This window comes from Saccoglossus kowalevskii, chromosome 12 (genome assembly GCF_978046115.1).
Source record: "Saccoglossus kowalevskii chromosome 12, keSacKowa6.1, whole genome shotgun sequence".
Lineage (NCBI taxonomy): Eukaryota > Metazoa > Hemichordata > Enteropneusta > Harrimaniidae > Saccoglossus > Saccoglossus kowalevskii.
Genome location: NC_140652.1, coordinates 15,163,755 through 15,185,479, shown reverse-complemented (window position 1 = coordinate 15,185,479; position 21,725 = coordinate 15,163,755). Strand labels below are relative to the sequence as shown.

The window sequence follows — 21,725 nt, the reverse complement described above, 5'->3', positions numbered from 1 at the left end:
ATACTGGTTGGTGTATTGATATTTGGCGTACGCTTCACAATCAAGGGGGGGGGGAAATACGTGGTTTAGACATCGTCCTTTATTTTCTTGTTACATCTGATCTGGCTGATATGACTGTAGCTGCAGACATCAGTGCTGGATATAAGACTGATCACTCCCTAATTTCATTAAACTCCAAATTTCTCAATTCTGTCCGAGGTAAAGCTTTCTGGAAATTCAATGTATCTCTTTTGAAAGACGAACAATATACCAGCCTTGTTAAAAGAATTATTTACGAAACCATTTTTGAGTATAAAATCGACACCCCAGCTGCCACTAATACGTTCAGTATTTCTCATCAGCTGTTTTGGGAGACTATAAAAATGACAATTCACGGTGCCACAATTTCTTATTCGGTATTATGGTAATGAAAATTGAAAATTTAGAAAAAGTCTATAGGTTAGCCCCTTCTGTTGATGAATGAACTGAAGAAAAGTAAACGTAGATTAGCTGAGATCAGAGAAAGATATATGGAGGGAGCGAGAATTCGTTCTCGTTCTCGCTGGTCGGCGGAAGGTGAACAACCGTGAAAGTACTTAGACTTAATAAAACAATAGGTAAATTAAATAACAATGGTTCAGTTATAACCAATACAATTTTACACAAACAAAAGCAGTTTTATGCGAATCTATACAGCGTTTACTGTTTATTATCTCCTGACAGCACTCAGCCAAAGCTTACTTATACTCAACGTTTAACAATGGGAGGGTTGATAACAATGACCGAGTGTGCAGCAGTGCTTACAAATATGGAAAATAATAAAAGTCCGGGGTTGGACGGTTTTAGTGCCGAGTTTTATAAGTTTTTTTGTCTGACTTTAGGCAGTTTGTTTTAAATTCATTAAACGAAGCATGTACTTCGGGGTCATTGTCAGAAACACAAGGCCGTGGTATAGTTACTTGCATCCCAAAATCTGATAAAGATATATATTTCTTAAACAACTGGCGCCCTATCTCACTGTTAAATACAGAGTATAAAATTGCATCGGGTGTTTTGGCAGGTAGAATGAGGAAAGTGTTGCCTAGTATTGTTCATAGTGATCAAAAGGGTTTTCTAAAAGGTCGGAACAGTGGTGAAAATACGCGTTTAGTTTTCGATGCATTGCGTGTGCTCATTGTAAAAGACATTCCGGGCATGCTTTTTCGGCTTGATTTTACAATAGTGTTGATACGCTTTCTTGAAATTTTATTGACAAAACGCTAGATTTTCTAAACTTTTGGGAACCATTCATAAAGTGGGTCGAAATATTTTATTCCAGTGCCTCAAATTGCGTAATTAACAATGGTCAAAAAAGAAAAAAAAAGTGTTACATTCCTCTCAATTTAGTGAATCATGCTTATTTGAATCCGTAACATAATAGGCCAATTATATCACTCCTTGATAAATTAAAACAGTCATCCATTATGAGAGAAAACATGATTCCCAACAAATGCTAGAAGGCGTTATATAGCCATACATTTATGTTATTTTACAATACTGAAACTGATATATATATATTACTTGTTTTTGATAACCAACAACTGTGTGGCTCACAAAGGCCCGTATTTGTTTTGGAGCACTGATCTTTACTACTATGTGAAAAGAATTGCTTTTTGATTTCTGTTCATTGTTGTATGGTCAAAATGGTTTCACGTTCTGACTTACATAATTCACTTTAATTAACAATGTTTTATGAAATTTCAGTCAGCATCCTTTATGTTATGTTTTTGTCATATTACCTCAAAGCTTGCAAATGGAAGTGTTCAAAGTATCATGGAAAGACACGGTGTGCATTGTGATAACTGTCATAAAGGTGATTGACAGGTCATACTTCTTTTCAGGTCTGGAAGGTCAGTTGTAATCTGCCAGGTGTGCTGTTATTTGAATAACTAAGAATGTTTATGATCAACTGAGTTGCCTACGTGACACAGCTGCTAGCAAGATCACATTATGATTGGATCATGTGGACACTGAATCAGGCCTATAATTTGGTCAGACTCAGGACAGTTGGGGTCCATCATTTCAACTTGGTATCCGGTGTTTGCTGCTACGATATTGTGTGACAAGTAATACAGGCTGCAACCATCATTCTGTGCGACTTGTATGAACTGCTCTGCGATCTCCTGCTTCCAACAGTGCCCTCCAGAATACCAGCATTCCTCTGCAAGTAAGACTCCTGTATTTCTTCGTTGTTGTGTGAAGGAACCATTGGCTGTCGTTAATTAATACATCCTGGAACTGTGAGTTATCACCAATGCACACTTCCCTAAGCAATCCCCTATTTTAGTGACTTTATTCATTGTATTTTTTTGTGCTGTATTCCTTGTACTTATTTAAGAGGTATTAAAGCTAGGAGCTTTAACTCGATATTTTGGTGTGTTTGTATTTCATTTCCAGTACTATCGTCTTGTCTACCCCATTCTAGCAGTGAAAGAACCCCCTGTCCAATGTGAGTTCTGTGGGTGGCCCTCTCAGTTGCAATAAGCAGGCCTTACATTGTGACACACTTTATGTATACGATAAGATTTTTATTCTATGATTTATTTACTAAATGTTCTTCTTGATTGTGTACGTTTTATTATTGTTATTTTGATTATGGATTTAAATCTAGCTTCTTCTGTATCACCAAATAGCGTTGTACTAACAATTGAATATTAACTCCTAATCATACAGTCTGATTAATAGAATTACCACTACAAACATGTTTTTAAAAATACGTAATATAGTGTATGTTTCCTCAGTGCGTCACGATCTTGAATTGACCCTTGACGATAATTGTAATATTTCGGTAAATTGTTCATCAAAAGATGTCATCTTGGGATTAAATGTACATGATTCTAATGGAAATTCAGACTACATACTTTGTTTAAATTACCTTTTACTGCTGATGAAAAAATATATTTTCAATTGTAGGTACAAGAATGTAAAGCCATCTTTTGTAAATTTATGTAATTATTTAGCATACCAAAAGAAAATAGATATGTACAAAATAAGGATATACAATGTAAAATCAAAGTCTTTCAGATTATATTGGAGTTTATTAGATCAGCTATTGTGAACATATGTTTTTTGTTTTGTTTTTTTCCCATTATTTTTTCTGTGTGTCTTGTATTTTTTATTATTTGGTGAACTAATAATAAATAAATAAAAACAAACAAAAAAAACTCCTAATTATGTGGAAGGGCTTCTCGACGGTCAGTCGGAGATTTGCGTTGTATATATAATTTTGGGTGATCATACATGAAAATATAATAACACACCAGAGATTGCAATTGTGGATTGATGAACCGATTCTACGTTGCTGATCTTTATTTCTCCTTCGAACCCCTAGGAACACACAAAAGATGGCAGGTGGGGTTTTTAAAATACATATCATTCATATCAAAACAAGAAAAAGTATTTGGCAACACGGCAGCCTGTACATAGCAATGGGACGATCATCAAATTTTTTTATCGATCTCAAAAGGTACAATAGAATGATCAAAAAGTTCCATAAATTACATGTCAACAACGAGTAACACATTATCGACTCATAAAAGTAGTTCAATATGTGGGATGTAACGGATTACCATCTTGATAAAACTTGATAAGGATGACAAAAATCACTCACCTAGGAACACACAAAAGATGGCAGGTGGGGTTAAAGGTCAGCACAGAGGAACCCACATGTTATAAAATGCGCCATCACAGGTGATATTGGTAAAACGTTTGTTTTTGTTAAGTACAATAATTCAAACTCGATAACAAGATTCTGTGAGCCCTTGTCACACCAGAGGTTAAAGGAACATTAAAATAATCAAACTAATGTGTTCCATGAACACTGGTCACAATTATAAAAATCAAAATTACAAATATGCGCATTAAATCACCAATGTAAAATCATTATTTGATAAATTGGAAGACATTCTGCTATGAGCAACTGTTTGAAATTTGTCTAAAACAATTTCACAGCCCGGTAGCTACACACTAATACTAATATTAAATATCGTTACAATCTAATGAGACTGAAATCTGAAATCACAATTGAAATAAAAAATAATGATAAACTGAATTGACATTTTAGTAGGAAGTTGCAATAAATTGCAGTTAGTCTTAATAGTAGACACACGAGACTAGGAACAATCAGCTATAAACGTGGATAAAAAAAATGAACTGTCTATGCTGTCATTCACAAAGGGTTGGTTCCCAATCTGAATAAAATCTGATGTAGGTATGAGACTCCAATTTTTTTTATATTTTTTTTATAACCCTTCATTTTTACAAACAATTCATATTTTAGGGAGCTGTTTCTGAGGAATAAGATTTTGCACTACGTGTTCTTGTATGAGCTACACATAGTACAACTGAATTATTCTTACGGCAAAGACCAAGTACAAGGACATGTAGTGCAACGTACATTTCATCACAAACAATACCATGGCATTAACGTGCAAATTTCAGAACCTTTGATATGGGAGAATCGGTTTTTGTGAGAAATGTTTGAAAGAGAGTCAAATGGATTACTTGATAAAAAAAGTGGCCAGTGTCTCATAAAATGATGTCAGTTTCAGTAAGAGAAAAAAGATCCCCAACAACAACAACAAAAACTGAAAGATTAACATTTTGAATGAACATTTTGGCTTGTTTATTATTCGGGCTAAGTATACCATGATTTAGGAAATCGTGTGAAATAAAATTAGAATTACAGTATATATCTATATATATATATCCATTACAATACTTGTAATACTTGTATTTTGTATATTTTACGATTGTCAATAATTCGTGTAAATGTGTGTATAGACAAATAATATACAATTTTACATATTATAACAAATATTATTAGCCAACCTCATTTTTATTGGTACCATTTTCTCAGATTAGTCAATTAAAAAATGTATTGCTAAAAAATTAAGAGGAGAGAGAGTATGCGTCCTGTGTGTACTGTAATGAAGCAGCATTATATTCACTCATGCTTTCCCAGTCTCCTTTTTCGAGAAAAAGATGAATATTATGTGTTATTTTGAATTATTGTAACGTTAATATTTTTTTTAACATTGTGTTCTATTGAGTTTCCGTAAAATTAGCAATTTGGTGTTATTATTTGTCAAATTATCTCAAAGTATAGCAGTATTTTAATAAACAAAATACCGTTAACAGTTTACTCTAACGCCATATTTGTACTTAGTAATTGAAATGAGCACTGTAATGTAGCTTAACTAACTTTCTATAGCAATGAGTGGGTTCTACTTTGTAGGAATATTGACAAATAAGGACGGAGGCAATATGTTTTCTAGATCACTTTGGACAACAATACTGGTTAGCTAGCAATAATCGTTTGCGTTTGTGTTTGCAATGACTAGTTTATGGAGGTTAGATAAAAATAGAAACATACATTGACGGGTTGTTAATTAACACTGATATACTCGCCAATCTTAAACTCGAAATCAGCACTGTGATGTAATGTCAATTGTACATTTTTTACTGAAATTCACATTGTTACATGTTATAACACAAACACTAAATTAGATGTTGCTGATTGACATGAGGGATTCACCTCAATAATCCGTAAGTGTTGATGCTTACAAAGCGCAATATAATATCAAATTTGTGTCAGATTATTTTAAAAATAGAAAGCTATCACCCATAAATTTGCATAAATATATAATTCCCTCACACGGATTACATTCAGACTCAGGTCATTTGGCATAGTTTTGCAAAGTAACCGGAACACTTGTTTTGAAAGCTAACGGTATGTATGTATTCCCTTTCTTTTGTACTAGTTACATTAATAACTGGTTATATGCATTATTAGTTACTGTAAATATACCCAGTCCACCTTTACAGTTCGGTCTTCGTGTTTTAATCTCTGTGTATAATTCATGTGATAAAATTGAAATACACCACATGCAATTCTTACGTAGGATAGATATATTATGACATTATGTAGAAAGCTATCATCCATGCATTTGCATGAATATATAATTCCCTCACAAAAATTATATTCAGACTCAGGGCGTAGTTTTGCAAAGTAACCTGAACACTTGTTTGGAAAGCCAACTGTATTTATATATGTATGTCCTTTGTTTTATGCTAATTTCATTGATAACTGGTTATAGGCATTACTAGTTACTGTAAATATTCTCATTCCCCCTTTACAGTTCGGTCTTCGTGTTTTAATCTCTGTGTATAATTCATGTGATAACATTGGTACACACCACATATATTATTCTTTTCTAATGTACAAGTGTCAAATGACGGTTAGTAAATACTAACGAGTGTCGTGTCAGCCTTTAACAAAATTCCAGTTGTAGTAAAAATACATTCGTTAGGATGAAATTAAGATAATACATTAAGATAATCACTGTCAAATCCATACCATGTTTAGGATTTTGATATTTATTTATATATATACATCATATCATAAACTTTTCTACAGGGCAATCATCCAGCAGTAAAATTACCTTTCCTTTTTGTATGACTCAGCACGTATTTATACAGAAATACAACATAAAATCCAATAGTACTGTATTTTCTCATCACTGCGAGGTTATTTATTAACTTGCAATTGTTTTCTACAATGAATGTTTATATTGCCAGCAGGAATTATTACAATGCAGTTTTACAAATTGATAAGCTGGAAGTATAGAAAAACTATTAGGACACTTATTCTAACATAACATTACCTGAAGTTCATGATAAATTGCTTTTCGATAAAAGGTATTCAAATCTGACCAAAACTAACTTATGCACAGTGTTACCTAACGTTTATTCAGGTAATTTTGGCATAACTCATAATTTTAAGACCAATAGTGCATTTCTATTAAAGACACTGACTTTATGTAATATGAAAACATCCTTCATCGGAATATAATTCACATTATTTGGTTAGGGTAAAAGAATAAGCCTGTGTGCTCGCGAGCCCCAAATTATATAAATCGTACATTGACGTGACCTAAGGATGTAACCAAGGTAACCATAGTCTGAATTCCGCGACAATAAAAACTGTTAAATATACATATGATGCTTGATGAATGAGTGTTGCTTAACGTAAATCATGACAGTGTTGACAACAACAACTTTAAAAACTAAACGTCATTTATTTATGCCGCCATCTATAATGGACAAATCCGCCGGGTTAATGTTGGCATGATAAGAAGTTGCTCGTGAATAGGTGTGCGTAGAGAGAGACTGTACGCATAGAAAATGCTTTCAATACTTCATTAGCAGAAACTACGAAGAATGGACTCAATGAACGATGTTAAAGATGCTGACAGAAAATCTCAATCGAGTATTGTTCACAACTTCATGTCAAGTACCACAGCCCATGGTCTACCAAGAGCCTTTGAAGGAAGAAGTTTATGGCTAAGTCTATTCTGGGTATTACTATTTTGTTCTGCTATTGCGGTTTCCATATGGCAAATAGGCTTGCTGGTGAAACATTTCATTGCACGTGATGTTTCTGTAAAGGTAAGTTTGTAAGGATATGTTCTGAACACAGTGATATCCTCGTACCTGGCGTACTGTCATATTACCAATACACTTTTTTTATATTGATCTAATCTGTCTAATTGTACATCCATGACGACAATCTGTCGATTATATTAAACATGTTTTGTGAACAGACTGAAATTGTGACTGCTCCACAAATGCCATTTCCAAGTGTCTCTATATGCAATACAAACAAACTACGAAAGTCTGCTGTGTCTGAGTCCGCATACAGTGAGCTTCTGACGGTTGATACTGGCATCGCTGAGCCATATTTTGGTGAGAACACATATTTTATTGTTGTATGATATTTCTGCATTTTTTGAAATGAATTATACAATTTTGCCGAAATTAATTAAAAATTAATTTTAAATGTGACGTGTCTACACTATATATGGTCCGAGAATCAGCTGCTAAACATTTTCGTCTTCGTGTATTATACCATTTTATACATTTTGGTAATAGTTTTGGAAAACAGTACAGTAACAACACATCTGCATCCCACACAATAGGTTTTTGATTGAGAATTATTTTATAGAATCTTTATAGTGCGATCATTGTTTATTATATGTGCTCTATTTTTGTTGTTGGTATCTTTTCAGGTGACTGTTTAGAGGGAGATTTTCAGTGCACAAATGGTGGTTGTGTTAAGACATATCTCAAATGTGATGGAATTGATAATTGTGGGGATAAGAGTGACGAGTCTGGCTGCGTTTATGGTACTTAGTAATTGTGTATCTATTTGACTTGTACGCTAATATATTTCCGACGTCTGTCATTGGAGTCATCATCTCCAGTGATATGTGCAATAACTAGATTATGCTGGTGTTGTTATTCTTTGGAATGTTATGTTTCATTTTATGTGTTGAATAATATTAAATTTTAAAATAACTAACAGGTGTGGCAATATCATGAATAACCTCGCAACTTTATGACGCAACGTTTTTCTGATGTTAATTGAATTGTTTTCTTTACAGGGGACTGCGATGCTGGAAAAATAAAATGCGTTTCTGGAAGCCCCACAGGCGCATGTATTGACGAAAAATTTAAATGTGATCGTGAATTCAATTGTTATGAAGGCGAAGACGAGAACGATTGTGGTATGTTGTTTTAAATACCAATTAACTGCCCGGATATTACTGGGAAATTTGTGAAAATACTCTTTTTCAATGTATCTGGTCAGTAGAACTATGATACGAAAAAGAATAATTATAGAATTACTTGGGATAATCGGAACCAATGAGACAGTGTGTGTACTAAGCTATTAATAGGTTTAACTTAGTATATTTTAGTTTGGAGACTATTTTTACAGTTAACATTATCGAATTAGATTATCGAAAACCAAAAAAAAGCTATGTTTTAATTTACTTAAGGATGCTGACAGGTATTGGCCAAATATTAATCCTGCAAGAGGAACACTATGATAAAGACTGTGTTTGTGGGTGACAATACAGTATTTTAATCTAGTAAAATACTATTTGATAAATAATATTTTTTTTATACATGAGTTACGTATTTTGTAATATGGTGCTTTCAGCTGCAATTCAAAAAAAAGAAAGAAACAAAATTCAAATTTTCAAATGCGACTTCAATTTACACATTATTTTCCACCCTATGTAACTATACTACATGCTAAATTGAAGTTACCAACATTATCCATTAAGCATTTGTTTGGCTGAACACCTATAATATTAAGAATAAGTCTGGATGACTCCCCGAGATTGTTTTTTTTTGTGGTTTGTGGATTTTTAAATGACAAATTACGACTTTTGTGTAACGTAGTATGTTATCTCCATTTTACCAAAAAGATATTTTAAAATACTATATTAAAAAATACATTCGTCTCATATTAATGTAGGAAAAATATTTTAAATTTAATTTAATTCAATTTAATTAGAATTTATTTTTCTACAATAATTGCTGAGAACAAATAAATGACGATATAATACAATGTGTTTAAAATAAACATTATAAATAGCAAATTCCAATAATTCTAATAATATGAGGGCAGCCTCATACAGTTATTGTACATATTATTAAATATTACAATTAAAATACAGTTATTGTATTTCTCCATTATTGTCTCATATATCTACAATGAAGGGGAGTTACAGTTTTCGAAATCAAGAGATATATGACAAAATATTTATATTAATCATGGGGCGATTATGCAGACATTCATGATTGTGATTATGCTAGAACACCACTTATTCGAGGGTATGCATGTACTTAAAATTGAAAAGGTTGAGTGCTTATTATATTTTCCCCGTTAATTATAATAAATATTACACAAACGTCCACTAATTTAAATAATTTTTATATCACAGTGTGCAAGAGAAAAGAATTCAAGTGTGGCGACACTGGGCGTTGTATTGATGGTACATTGCAATGTGATGAATCCATAGACTGTAATGATGGCAGTGACGAAGAGGAATGTAAGTATGTCACATTAGGATGCATGTTTTGACGAGCATATAGTCTGTAATAATACATGTGTTGTTTAAGTTCAAACGCTATAGTCTTGTGCATTTCAGTGATACGCTAATACTCACACTTTCAATTTTAAAAGGGATATCGTCTTGACATGTTTGTTTGCTGCCATGCGACTCATAAAACATATCGCTTATAAACACTTAACATGCACAATGTTGTACTGTTTCACTGGTGGCGCACTATTATTATTTTATTGCTTTGGTTATTCTAAAATTCTAAAAACACAACGCCATAATATATTGATACGACCACGAAAATCTTCAACACCATATTCGTAGTTTGAAGTGCGGCAGTCGTCGCGCTGCGCATGTGCAACATTTGTGTTGATGATCATTGATTTACCCACAATCCAATGTGCTCTTCTAATGTGTATGTTGTCTGAACTGGGTGCGCCTTGCACTAATTATCGCCGGTGACTCCTTCGATACCTTCCAATCACATAAAAATACCTAATTAAAGATTGACAACGTCTCATTTTGTACCCGTTGACCTGCGCAACAATCAAAGTCGCCATCTTTGTTTATATGAGACACATATATCTCGTGCACGCGGATATTATTTTCTACCTCGCATACAATGACATACTAGTAATATGAAGTTATTACCATATTATTATACATCTTTTCCTTTCAAGGATACATCATGGGAATGCCGAAATCCAAAACGGTCAAACCCTGTTTTTATTATTAGAGAACGCTTACGCGCGTAATCATTCCATATTTGGAATTCGCATTTACTTATATGGTAGGATGGAAATACCTCGTAAAAGACCACACAATTGCGGTACTCTACAACTTATGGCGTTACGGTGACAGATGTATAATAATATGTTGTAAATTCATGAAACCTATAATCTGGCGTTATGTTGATATTAGTGGTTTAGTATTAGCTTGTGACAGTACAGAAAACTAAAGATAACACCAATTGCCGTAAAGTATAACACAAAATGTTAAAATTATTTCGACCTTCATTGGTATCTACTGGACACTGTTTCACATATTATAATATCCGTAGGTGGCGCTGAATGTCCATCCGATCATTTAGAATGTAATGGTTTGTGCATCCCTCCAGAATGGCTATGTGATAATTTGCAAGATTGTCCGGATGGGACTGATGAAGAGGACTGCGGTGACCCAGGTGATACATAGACTATACTTTTTTTTATACGTGTGTATACTACCACACAGTACTAAATGATGTAGCCATTGTTTCCCTGCAAATAATGGGTAGCCGTGCATCACACATTCGGGCTTAGACCACGTGGCCGTATTTGATACTGTTTTTTTTTACTAATTATTAATAACAAGTAGAGTAATATAATCTAAGCACGTGACATATGAATGGTTATATAAAAGCTTCATCGAATTTAGATCAAGTTAGATATCTTCTGTCACAAATGCAGGCTCATCTACACATGCTTACTAACATTATTATGTAAATGATTCTTGACTGATGAGCAATTATGTCATGACAGAAGTCATTATACATTCACCAAATGTTCCCAGACAATGACGAGACACTTTACAATTAAATATTTGGCACTGACATTGACAGCTTCATAAAAATAGCAAGTATACATTTACAAGCTTATTTGCTAAGTACTACATTGCGTTTTTGTGCAGTTCTCGTTTTCTTAAATGTTGTTTATTTTGTGTTTTCAATCTTTTAAATCTCCCTATACGACTTTTGAATAACTATAGGCGTGTTATCCATTATTGTCAAATATGCAATCACCAGGTTGAACTAATATGACATTGAACGTAAAAACAGAACAGACAATGGTCATAGCGTTGCGGCTTTGTCAAGGCATCGTGTTCGATTCGACAAACGTGAAAGTCATATCCCCCCTAGACAGATCGGCATTTGGCATTGAGGTCCAAAAAAATTGGAATTAAAGTTCAATATCAAATCATTCACTTTCGCCACGTCTATCACTTTAAGCGAGATCTCACAGTGAACGGGACAACTCATCCATTGTATTTACTGTTACAGAGATACAGATTTGTTCTCCTTTTGAATTTGCGTGTGACCTTTATCAGTGTATTCCAATATACTGGGAATGTGATGGTGTGCCGGACTGTATCAATGGAAAAGATGAGGACAACTGTCCACTACAGGCAGCACCACAGTCTTTTGGTGAGTATACTGATATTATTCATTCAAATATATATTCAAATTAAAGAAATGTTAAAATGTGAACATTTTAAATTATAATATGAACATTGTAATTTTAAATTAACGTTGAATATTTATCACGCTTTATTTTTTTTTAAATATGCAAAAAACCACCCAGGGAATGATAAAATGCACCCTAATATTGGTAATAGACTAGATTAAACGACTTTGTTGCCAATATCCGGCGGATACCGGATCGGGTTTTAGAGATTCAAAATAACAAGGCCCTTGGAAAAAACTGTGAAGTATTTACAAATTAGTACCATTCTCTTCTCATTGAACTATCATGTTCATTTGATCTGTGGATTGTTCTGTGATTTTAGCCCTTGGGAACAATACTTCAAACTTGCTAGGGCAAACTCTACAACACAGTCTAAATTCGATACCAGTATTATCATACGTTATTTTGCTTTTTCCGGAATATATTATAGAACTTGAATGTACAGGTAATTGCATCAGGTAATTGACTTATTTAACGATGACTATATATATACAACATAAGAGGTAGTCACTAAACCATGTACTTTCACACTCAAGCAAGAGAATAGGCATGTTGGTGAACTAGCCTTGCACTGTGAATGTTTTATTGTTTACACTCTGTAAAATACCAGTTTTTTCACAAATAAAAAAATTAAAAAAAAGGAACTAAAAACCTCACTTATTTATATTTTTGAGTGGGCCAGCCAAGTTGCCACATACAAAAATATACATAATATTTCTATTTAATTTGTTTTATTTTATAATATAATATTTCCACTGAATTCTTTAAAATAAATTTAACATTTACAAATTAATGTGTTGGACACTATATAATCTTAATATTTTACAATCCATATCGTTATATTTGAATCTGTTTCAAGACATTTGAAAAACATTTTTTAGAAGCATAACAATACAACGACTTGATTTGGTGTCACAGTTTGCTCCCAATTCATACTGGAAAGTTGCCAGCAATAATTTATAAATCTTGTTCAGAAAACTATTTATTCCCGATATCATATGCAATGGCTAGTTCCCATGATCTACAACAGTAAATAAATAAACAGAAATCATTTTGATGCCATGTTTTTAGACGACACTGTCATATCGCACATATATTCTACACCGCCATATCGAATTTGGATTTGGACCATATCATTTCAAGCTGCAGGGTGTCTAAACAATGACTCAACAAACAATAAACACATCTTCCACCCACCACTCAAATGTTAGCCATAATTGAACAACCAAGAAAGCAACAAATATCAGGCTGCATCCTGAAAACAACGAGATACCGCATTACAACCAGTCATTACAAACATGAAATCCTCCACCCCTCCCAGTACACCCTACAGCATTAATGGTTCCTATACTCATTTGCATCTATGTACAGCAAGCTTAGCCAATAGAAGCACCTGACTCATCAAACTTTTGACCAACCACCCATTCTAAATATCGTTGACTGAGGGTGTTGATTGGGTTAAATGCAACTATCAAAACAATGGTAGTAATGTAATAAGAACTGAATCTTTAGAAAAACATTACGCAAAACAGCTTGTGTGTCAGCTTGAATTATGACTAAAACAGCTGAATCATAAGCCAATGTCCACTTACAACTTTTCAAAGGAGGATTTAGATTATAACACGATCTAAATTCTACTTTAATCCAATAAACTTTTATTTGTGTTTAGTGCTTAGCTATATTGTCCAGAAAGCAAACCGCCGACACACCTTTACAAGAAAAACGTGAAACCTTTACGAGTAATTTAAGTTATTACACGTAATTAGTTTTCGAGGGCTGCTGATTCGAAGAAATTACATGTACTTGACTAAAAATCACACATTAGAGACATACATATGCTGAATTTGATGTGCAAATACTTACTCTTTTTTTAAACATTGGCTGTTTATTATATAGATTTGGCTTTTGAGCTAACTGATAATAGACTGTTAACATTAATAACATTCTTTATTAGGATCGGCAATTCACAATTCCGATCCATATCAAAATTATACAAACTACTGCCTAAAACGATTTTCACAGCTTATATATGTATTTGTAGGCTGGCTACATAGGGTTATACAACCAGCAGGTTTTAGATGATGTCCTTCACAGTACCCTGTTAGTTAGACTAGCGCAGTCGGGACGATTAATTTGTTTTTGTTGTTTAAATAAACTAACAAAATTCGCGAAATGGAGGTGTTAGCGCGACATCACCCGACTGGTTGATTCTGCAGGAAATTCATTGCTATTAAATATGCATATATATTCATATATAATGAGGTGGGCGCGGAAATACGTTCATAATGAGGTCAACATGGTAAAGGTCACACTGCAGACACGTTGAAATTCGAGTTTGTCTTAGTCGTCGTTTCTAATTCATCACAATGAGTAAAAAAATAACTCGTACTAGTCGTAGAAATAAAAAAAAAATCGGCTGCTACAATCAGCCGACGTCTTCTCGGTCAGAGGTCGGTTGAAGAGACGTTGTGATTGGCTTACATGATTGTCAATTAGAACACTCATAAACATATTTAACCGTTGAAAAATCGACGGATTTCTGCAGTGTTGATAGAGGGCCATGCAGAATAAACCAGTCGGGTTGATTTGGCAGTTACAGGGGATTTCGCGCTAACACATCCACTTCGCGAATTTTTTTATTTTATTTAAACTACATAAACAAATTAGTCGCCCCGACTGAGCCAGTCTACCTGTTAGTTCACATGTGTATCTATAATAAATCTCTGGGAACTATATTTTCAAGCAATTACATAACCAGTTTCTATACTGCTGCACTAAGGCAGCATCAATCAGTTTCACACTCATCTTGGATATTAATAATACATCGTGCATCTGTCAAGACTAATTTAAATTGCTTTTACATAAGAATTTTATAGGATTAGGATTATTCAATCATAAACATATGCACGGAAATATTATGTAATGGAGGAACAGTCGAATTTAAAGTTACAAATATCTCATACGATATTCGAAACCAAGACCATCATAACGAACTTTATCACAAATACCAGTGTTTTCTTAGTGGGGTAGATTGCCTTGTATAAGAGTTCGCATTTGCGTTTTTAAACTGAGGTTCGTTGCATCTAACTTCTCACTAGACATGTTTGATTATTTTACTTAAAATGTCATGAATGAATGGCCAATGTATTGAAATATCAAAATGAATGAGGAAGGGACAAACACCACATGTTATCAAACCACACCAAAGTCACAGCGACATGGCCCATCAGCATCACTGCATTGCCATACTCAACCATTAACATAAAATATGCTAATACCGTGAGTTAATGAACATGCGTAGTGTATTCGAAACGTACACATACACACACCTTTCCACAATACAATCCAACTTTTTTTATAAATATTTATTGCAATTAATTAGAACATCTAATAGTAACACATAATACCTGGACTTTGTGACAGATACAACCAATCATCGCGTTGCTGTGGTTGCTGTGGTTGCTGTTGGTGTATATATAATATAACAAGTAGAACAAAAACAATATTTTTTAATACTACTAGCGCTGAGCCAAATGATCAATCGGCACAACGTTTTCAAACTGCAATAGCAAATATAAGAGTTATAATACTAGTGTTTCTGATGAAAAGGATTTTTTTAATTATAGTGCAAAGGGTCACGTGACCCTCTATAGTTATATTTGTGATATTGGTAGAACATATACCAATGATGCTAAAAGACCACCGAACGTAGGTCAAATAAACCACTTCCGGATTTGACTCAATCCATCATGGCCCCGAACCAAGTGACCAATCACAATTTTGAAAATCAGGCGCGCTAGTTCATTACTTCCTGATATGACCGCATTCCGCTTCCTGTTCTCTCATTCATGGTAACGAAAAAACGGCGGAAGAATAGGAATACAATAACATAGGAGAAACAATGACAACGATACAACCCGTTATATAATTGGCCTCCTAATAGTATAACAATGTTTCAGTAGTTTACATCACTCAGTAATGCATTATCGCCAAATTGTTTACAGTTATGTTGGCGAGAAACAATTTTGTATTATTATCAATAGAATCAACTTGTTATTATAACACGTTTTTTTCAGGAATGTAAACCTGCTCTATAATATGAGATTATTACGAGGATACCTAAAAGTATGCACAAAGACACAGTACAGCGAAAGTATCGATGCGACGGTGTACTGTCTGAGTGCTTACTTTGAGTTATCCTCGTAATAATCTTATTATTATACATCTCATCTTTATACATCATGGGAATGCCGAAATCCAACAAGTTTAGAACAGAATTAGCGAACTTCTTTGTGTGGAGTCCGGTCAAAACCTGGTGGCTGCCATCAGTTTTTATCATTCGAGGTCGCTTATGCGCGTAATCATTCCCTATTTGGAATTCGCATTTCCTTATATGGTAGAATGAAAATACCCCGTAAAATAACGCGCGCTGTAGCTAATGGCGATACGGTGACAGATGTGTATTAATCTAATATAATGCAATATATTGTCTTATATGTAGGATTTGTGACTTGTTCAGAAGACGAATATCAATGCGATTTATTTACCTGTATACCGTTAAACCAGAAATGTAATGGTATAGTAGACTGTGCGTTAGAGGGTGACGAGGATGACTGCCCAGAAATGACTGGATGGATGACCACCCAGGGTTCGAATAGTGAGCATCATTGTTCAATTATTCAGATTGAATACAATTCATTTCACATATTTAATCTGATTTGATAACGAGCATCTGGTTGGCTCACATCAGTCTCAGAACAGTGAACATACTACTGTGTATGAAATTACACTTGATAATTCAGTGAGTAATTGTGATTGAATATTCTACTCTGTCATTGCCTAAATCTACAAGGGTCTTTACCAGATAAGTACTGAATGGGGAATGTTACCCTTCTCGACAGAAACTGCAACATATCAACCTGTCGCGAAAGACCTCCTGAAAATATACACTGCATTATCATACGACATTACATTGTATGAAGACTTTGTTGATAACCACTACCACGATCACCAATTTGGACGCGTTAAAAGCGAAGACCCTCCGGATTGGCCTGGTTTTATCACATACAGCTCTACTCCTGATTACAGTGACCTAGAAAACGTGCTGAAACTCAGAGCAGATGAAATAGCGGAGCTAGGACATCAGCTGGAAGACTTTGTATTAGAATGTTCATACGATGAACGCATCTGTGATTTAAACATGTTGAGTTTTACATCACTATATTTTAACTTTTCGTGACATTTTAGTTTTGATGTAAACTGATTTGAAGTGTTTCATGTATTTTCAGGGACTTTCGGATATTTCAAGATGAAACATATGGAAACTGTTTCCAGTTCAATCCCGTTCACAATAATTCGGAGGGTAACATTCTGTATTCTACGAAAACTGGCGCTAAATATGGTATAAATACACATTTATAACGGGGAAATCGTCACCTGCGCATGCGTCAGATGGCCATAGCTTGTCATTGTTTATAAACAAGCGTCTACCCATGAGCCTTTTCGTTTTTAACATGTGTTGTCATCGTCGCTTGGGAATCAATTCCTGCGCATGCGCAGGTGACGACCCTCCCGCTTCAATAATAATACAAATAATAATAATACAATGTTATGGCGTCCATGATTCGATTGATCAAACGACTATAAATCATGCCATATTATGAAAAAATATCCAATTATTCTTTAATAATTCTTTGTGTACACAGGACTGAAAATGACCATTTTCACTGAGCAAGATGAATACATCAGTGTATATGGTCGCGATTCCGGTGCCAGAGTGGTAATTCATCCACCACATGTGCCTGTTATCCCACAATCAGAAGGATTAACCGTGGCTCCTGGAAAGAAGTTTTCTCTTGGTATAAAAGAGGTATTAAGTTCACTTATCTGGACATTGTTACAAAGTCGGTGACGTAAAATGTATTTATGATTCCTTCACTCATATTTTTTGTTTGTTGTAGAATCGTATCAAAAGGGAACCACATCCCTATGGCAACTGCTCTACAATACGTGAATACAAGTCCATATATGGGGACTATTACACAATAACGGTAATGTATTACCTATTACTTGGTATACGAATATTACTTCACATGAAACATATGCATCATTAGGCTTCATGAGGGCACACCGCGCGACGCCACACAACACACCGTCGCGGCGCTCCATGCAACGCCATGCCATACGACACCACACCTTCCGCGGTGCTCCGTGCAATGCTATTATATAACATACCGAGCAGAACCTCGCCGTGGTGGTTCATGCCATACCATTCCACACCACACACACCGATCACATCGTGAGCTTTCATTCATATATCTGGGTTTTCAAACGCGTTGAAGAATACTATCTTAATCTCGTGTAATTTAGAACCCTTGAACGAAATCGCTAAATATACGATGTTCATGCCTCCCGGTGGCGTAGTTACTATGGCTGCCAGGAGATTGACGTTGAATTAGCAGTTTTGGGGAGATATTTTACTGTACCACTCTGTATTTTAGAAGTGCGCCCACTAGTGCAAAAAAATCAATGATAAGTTGAACTGTTTTTTATAGGCATGTGAAGAAACATGTCTGCAAGAAAAAATGTTCGAACACTGTGGCTGTGTTGATACAATGTTTGGCAATGGCACTAGGTGCATGCAGCTGAATCGGACACAGGGTAAGTATGCCAGTACGCGTTTTCGTCACATAAGGACACATACACAGACACAGAATCAACTAACTGACATTACGACCCTCCGGATCCAATAACAAAACTTTATCTATTCCAATTAACTGTAACAATACAATCTACATTTCATTCCAGTAATTTATTTCTAATTCTTCATATGTTATTTCAGATGTATGTAGACAGCTTATCCGATACTTTGGACGGAAAGAAACAATAGGCTGTAGCTGCAAACAGCCATGCGAGTGAGCATATTTCAGAAACGGACACACTTTTCGAATGATTTCAGTAATTAACATGTTTTCTCAGTGTAAACATGCGCATACTTTGTTATATACATATATAACTTATTATGACCTACTATATACGTTTTATTCACAGGGAAACTTGGTATGACACTACTGTATCTCAATCTATTTGGCCTTCAAACACATATTTGGTAAGTATTATATATGATGGGTTCAAATAATCTCAAACTTATACAAGTATATTGGTGTGGCATTATGTATTAGAGCATACCATTAAGGTCACTGTATAGCAACGTATAGTAATTCATATCTCCTATTCTACAGGGACACTTGCTGAAACAAATTCACAGCAGCAATAACAAAACTGGAAGAATTAATGGTCTGGACCAAGTGAGGTATTTAACATGTATTGTATTATTGCGGGAGGGATTTAGTATATGCAGTCATTACGGTACAGCAGTTATTATTCCAGATTAATAGTTAGATGATAGAAAGTGTCAGTCATGGCAATACATGATGTTTTAACAAGACATTAAGAAGACATTTACCCCTAGTTACTTCTTACTCTTCAATAGCAAACGAGGACGCGAGATGTTTAATTTTTTGAACGGAACCCACGTGTTTCTATATGATTAAATTGCCCCATGGAGTTGAGTTAGTTATGAAAATAGCCAACAAATCGGGGGATATGGTGGTCGTGTCTTTCGCTTGAATATGTTAAAATGGGAGCATTTGGAAGTACTTGTATACTCAAAGGTAGTCTTTGAAGAGACGACCGACCGAATGCCATGTAGACATTATAGACATGGCATTTTCCTTGTCTTCAATTTTCCTTGACTTCCTGTGGTATTAATGCGAGTGTCATACGTTCAACATCGGCGATGGTTTTTCTGGTTACACTTAGCACAAAACACATTCAACGTGAATCAATACTTCACTGGCGGGATTTTGTCTAGAAAACGTTGTGCCGAAAAACTTAATGCATACACAAACCTATATATAATTATGTACACTACTATTCCTAGGCGCCCGAATTTCATGGACACGTGTCTTGATTTCCAATTGCGCTGCCTCGAGTGTATGTTCTTCTCCGACTGTCTTCCCAGATTGATAACTATCGTAGCAGCTCAATCTTATCCGGCAAAAGACGGAAATTAACTTAAAATTTGCGCGCCAATGAGGTGAACACGTCGGAATTCGACACTCGAATGTCCTGGTAAGGAAAGATGACATTGGCCGCTGAGTGCAGTTTGCGTAGTTTGAGTGATATTGGATTTACGGCAAGGATAAACTCCTCAGAAATATACACGCCGGTTCTGTATTTAACTGCTGTTGTATCATGGCGCATTCTTGTCGATTGTGACTTCCCACTCACTACTTGCAAACAACATTAACGCTTTAAGGGCCCACGTATGAAAGGTTTAATACTATTATCACTTATTTGAAAAAAACATGATCAATACTGGTGGCGTTACTCGTGCACCATGAAGCAATAATCACAATATACGTCACATGTATCAAAACTATCTTTATTTCATAGTCAAAACTTTTTACGATTGGAAGTATATTTTGAAGAACTAAACTATCAAGTTATAACCGAGTCACCTGCAATTACGGTAACGTATTGCATTTTGTGTGTGTGTTAAGATTGGTGTAAACTTTTAAATGTGTATAAGCGTATAGGCAATTATTTGGTATAGTGTATTCGAAAAAAAGCTACACAGGAAACGAATGTGTGTGTGTGTACGTAATATAATGGCGTTTCATAGACATGAAGTACGATACTAGCAGATTATTATTTTGCATTGCTGAAAAGAAAAATTATATATGTGGCGATTATGAATATTCTGCATTATAATGAGATACTAGTATATATGTCGACGATATTGCATCATCCGTGTTAGTAAAATAGATATTTAAAAATAATACAGTGTATTATGAATAAATATGTGTGCGGATCTAATAACTAAGATGTTGAAAAAATTACAACTTTGTACTTTCAGGAGGAAGTGTTGCTCGGTTCTATTGGAGGTACTATGGGACTGTATTGTGGATTCTCCTTTATAACTATTGTGGAATTCCTGCAACTATTTATCGAACTTTTAAGATTCCAATATGTAAAATATATTAGAAATCAACATCTTTAAATCATGGGTTTAAACCACACACATGCGTATACATTATGTACGTGTGTTTACGCAATGATTTTTACGAATATCAAAATTTGTAAATTGTGTATAGCTACCAAATAAAATGGGATGTATTTGGGTAAAGTCGACTCTGTTGTAAGGATGGAAAGTGTGATATATAACAATCAAATATATGTGTCATATATGAAACTATTCAAGTGAAAAGTGGTTACTGATACATTGTCTCGCAAATGTTCACACTAGTTATCGAATGGATGGTTCGTAGACATGCCACTCCGTGTTCACTATGATGTATTGACTAAGTTTACATAAATGTACATAAATATACCAAATAAGTTATATGAAATGCAAAACTGGTTTCATCTGGTAATTTAATCAAAAACAAGTAAGAATAGTTATTCGAAGGAAACACTAATAAGTAGCTAAACCGCATGGACACTATTTTCCAAGAAATCCATCAATGAGTTTATGACGGTTAATTTTCTGAAGCTTAATTCTGACAGA

The 21,725-nt window shown here is 34.5% G+C and overlaps 1 protein-coding gene across 1 annotated transcript; it reads left to right on the top strand.

Annotated features, from left to right (window-relative positions):
- Positions 1–7,232: 7,232 nt before the first annotated feature.
- On the top strand, positions 7,233–21,344 carry LOC144357725 (uncharacterized). Its single transcript, XM_085505917.1, has 17 exons — positions 7,233–7,467; positions 7,623–7,764; positions 8,088–8,204; positions 8,463–8,585; positions 9,813–9,920; positions 12,477–12,599; positions 16,656–16,811; positions 17,056–17,356; positions 17,443–17,555; positions 17,860–18,023; positions 18,115–18,204; positions 18,709–18,814; positions 18,996–19,068; positions 19,205–19,262; positions 19,396–19,466; positions 20,612–20,687; positions 21,075–21,344. The coding sequence occupies exons 1-17, from the start codon at positions 7,240–7,242 to the stop codon at positions 21,216–21,218; spliced, it is 2,193 nt and encodes a 730-aa protein (XP_085362043.1). The 5' UTR covers positions 7,233–7,239; the 3' UTR covers positions 21,219–21,344.
- The last annotated feature ends 381 nt before the right edge of the window (positions 21,345–21,725 follow it).

Coding starts and splice junctions, on each gene's coding strand:
- LOC144357725 (XM_085505917.1), top strand. CDS start 7,240: ATGGACTCAATGAACGATGTTAAAGATGCTGACAGAAAATCTCAATCG. Junction 9,921..12,476: donor TGGCAGTGACGAAGAGGAAT/GTAAGTATGTCA, acceptor CTGTGATTTTAG/CCCTTGGGAACAATACTTCA. Junction 19,263..19,395: donor GGCCTTCAAACACATATTTG/GTAAGTATTATA, acceptor CCTATTCTACAG/GGACACTTGCTGAAACAAAT.